A 3,486-nucleotide genomic window follows, 5' to 3' on the forward strand; every position below is an offset into this window, starting at 1 on the left:
AATATTCCTGGATCCAAAATATTCAGTCAAGATTCGAATGGAAAGAAAGGAGAATATGTAGTTGTGATTACTAAATAGAATATTTCAGCCCTGGAGATAGAACATATCCTGGAGCATTTAAAAGTCTCTGTCACTAACGTTTTCCTCGCCTCATGTCTCAGTCTGTTGTAGTCTAGTTTATAGCGATTGCTGTGATTAGTCCAAGACTCCACTAACGTTGTATCATGGGACTACCAGGATTGTGTTCGGCAAAGTGACTGAAGTGCATAGTCGATAGCGAGGATAATATCCTCATTTGATAAGTTTCTTTTTTATGATTTGGGTGCTTATTGGTTATTTTAAAAAGAGGGCACTTTTGCTCGAGTAATTTTATTTTGTTTGATGACACAGTGGCTTTTGTCCCAATTGGTCAATGAACATTATAGAAGACGAACTAGATTTTCTCTTTTCCCTCGAGCATTTCCTCTGTTCCTACGTTTATGGGCACAAGATTGCAGCTGTAGTGCGGTGCCCATGGATTGGAGAATAATGCATGGGGCATTACTCGTTTCCATTTCAGAGCCTATTCTACCCTTAAAAACAAATCAATCCCAGCAGGGATATTGATGTCCCTTCATTGAACACTTAAAATTGCTAAATATAACAGATCAGAGGTCGGACTCTCTGTCACCCATATGAATGTAAGGATACAGCTGGGCCCTCCGTGTTGATGGGAATGTACCAAGCATAAATCAGCATGGAGAAGAGAACTGAAAACTGAATGAGAGCATGCTGCAACACTGGATTGTGCAGTGATGCAGTGCTGCTTATGTATTCTTTGTTTCACGCAATGGGTAAGGATCTCCAAGCGAGTAACTATTTTTCTGGGAGTCGAGGCGGTGTGTGACAGGAACAAGAACAACAATGCATGCAAGATAACGTGCAGTTCATGTTGGATTGTATTTTTTCAACACTTAAACAATTTAACAATTAGACTTAGTGAATATTTCACTCCATTCTTTAACTCCTCTCTGAATTTTCTCTGGGTCCCTGCATAAATAAACGGATTGATGCAGAAACTCAAAAGCTGAAGCATATATCCGGCTTCCTGGAGAATAAAATTTGATTCATTGAAATTGGAACCAGAGAAATACTTAAGGTTTGCGATTCGGACATAAAGGAAATTTATAAGAAGTACAAAATATAACAGGATGAAACTGCCTGAGATGCAGAAGAGTAAAACAATGGAGTTTCTCCGCTTCTCCATCTCTGGGTCACTCTGAGTCTCCCCATTGCTGTGAGCCCGGAGTCTCCTGCGGCCTTTACTGGCCACTCGAATGTGTCTGACAGTCAGAGCATTGAGCAGTAAAATCAGAATGAATGGGAGACAAGGGGTTAAAATGCGATGAATCGAATCATATGTCACCCATGCAGGTGACGTATAAAATATTGGTTTTATGCTGCAGAACCAGGGTACATTGTCAATTATACGCAAAGGTTCATATATAAAATACCGGAAGGTATTTTTTAAACAGCTGAGTGTAGACACGGTTCCTGTAACCTGCATCGCCATTCTTTTGGTGCAATATTTTATTTTCAGCTTCTGGCAACAAATGGCCATAAATCGATCAAAAGTGAAAGTGACCGTTAACCAGACAGAACAGTCCAGAATCGCAAAGCTTATGGTAGAACGGAGGCTGCATACTGGTGTGATGAACATGAAACTGACTGGGAAATAAATATCAACGATCCGGTTTAATATCACAACAGCGATAACGACCAGAAGATCCGTCACTGCCATGGACATCAGGTAATACATCTGGAGAGACCGCATCTTCCTCGGGCCAGGATCACAATCACTGCTAGGTTAGCTGTAATAGAGACAGAGAGACTCAGAGGAAGAGGGAGAGTATATGTGTGTTATCGAACCAAAACATATGAAATTACTGGTCTGACTCCTGACGAACCCAGCTGTTTTACAGAAGTCAGTGTGAAATTCACTGCTTTGAAACCTGATCCTGAGTGGAAAACAACTGCTTAACCTCCGGTCACTTGTTTCTGTGTTTAAGATAATTTGAATTAAAAATAAGATTGGTCATTATCATTGGAATGTAAAATCTTATAATAAAAGATAATGGAGAACAAAAAGGCGTCAGAAACCCATTGAAGCCAAAATGGGAACATCAAACAGACAAGAAAAATAACCTCAGTAACATCTTCTGGACGATATTTAAGAGGGTAAATAATACAACAACTGACAATAAAAATATAAATTAACAGTAAATTAGAAAACACTTGCATTTAGAGCGGATTATATCCTGCTGGGGAACAAAAAGGCCCTGATCTGATGAATTACTGTAAAATGATTCACTTTTGGGAAATTCGACTGTCAAAATGTTCGAAAAGATCCACAAATAGAGAGAACTGAATGGACAATTAGTGTTTTCTGACTTTACGGAGGGGATGTTGTTGAAGATGCGGAGATAATTCCGACCACTTCTCCCATAAATCATCTGGGAATTTCTGTGTGGAACAGTGCTAGCGGAAGTGGCAGATTTTCACGTCTCATTTAAGGAACGGTCCCTCCTAAAATGCAGTACTTCCTCAGTACTGCACTTTCAGCACAGATGATGAGCTTAGTCCTATAGTGGGTATTGAAATTAAAATGCTTTGACTCAGATACGAGAGAGGCCACAAAATATGGAGAAAAGAATGATGGCGGGAACAATCCAGAGGATTACCTGGGGCTTGGAACAGAAGAAACATTCAGACTCAGCGAACTTCACTGCTAATCAGTTCGCAGTATCTAACCTTTGAGAGGAGAGCTGGCTGAAGCAGTTAGAGTTTGAAGCTGACAGCAGAAGCACTGCCCTCTGGGTTTAGGGTAAATCCAGATTCAGTCATACAATGTCCACTTGTTGCATTGCTTATATTTCTGTTAATAACTCGATTCCTAATAATGTCCCATCAATAAATTCAATCATTAAATTCAGTCAGGAATTACTTAATTCTTGAATAATTTCAATCTCTGAATCATTTGTGAAAATCAGACAGCCGCTTTCAATGTCATTAACACAGTAGACCTCCGTGTACACTGTGGGGACAGCGATAATTTATCCACAGTAACATTTTCAATAGCTATATAGAACTGCATTTACACTGTGATAACTGTGTGATTCTTCACTCACAGTAAAAGTGTCAATAATACAATATAACTACATTTACACTGGCATAACAGTGCGATAATTCACCAACATTAAGAGTGTCAATAACACGATAGAATTACATTTCTACCAGTATAACAGTGCGATAATTCATACACACTGACAGTGTCAATAACAGAGCATATCTAAATTTACATCATGAAGTGGCACAAATAAAGGGGTAAAATTATACAGTTAGAAGCAGTAAGTTACACTTTCAAGCAGAATAAATTACACCAGTCAATGCTAAAGTGTTGTCACTGAAGAGCAGAAATTATGCCGCCAAAGTGGAAAGTGATATTGG

At 39.1% G+C, this 3,486-nt stretch overlaps 1 protein-coding gene across 1 annotated transcript; it reads right to left on the reverse strand.

Annotated features, from left to right (window-relative positions):
• Window positions 1-946: 946 nt before the first annotated feature.
• On the reverse strand, window positions 947-1,813 carry LOC137348786 (probable G-protein coupled receptor 139). The gene has a single exon (XM_068014031.1). The coding sequence runs from the start codon at window positions 1,811-1,813 to the stop codon at window positions 947-949; it is 867 nt and encodes a 288-aa protein (XP_067870132.1).
• Between the last annotated feature and the right edge of the window lie 1,673 nt (window positions 1,814-3,486).

This window comes from Heterodontus francisci, chromosome 34 (assembly GCF_036365525.1).
Source record: "Heterodontus francisci isolate sHetFra1 chromosome 34, sHetFra1.hap1, whole genome shotgun sequence".
NCBI classification, from domain to species: Eukaryota; Metazoa; Chordata; class Chondrichthyes; order Heterodontiformes; family Heterodontidae; genus Heterodontus; species Heterodontus francisci.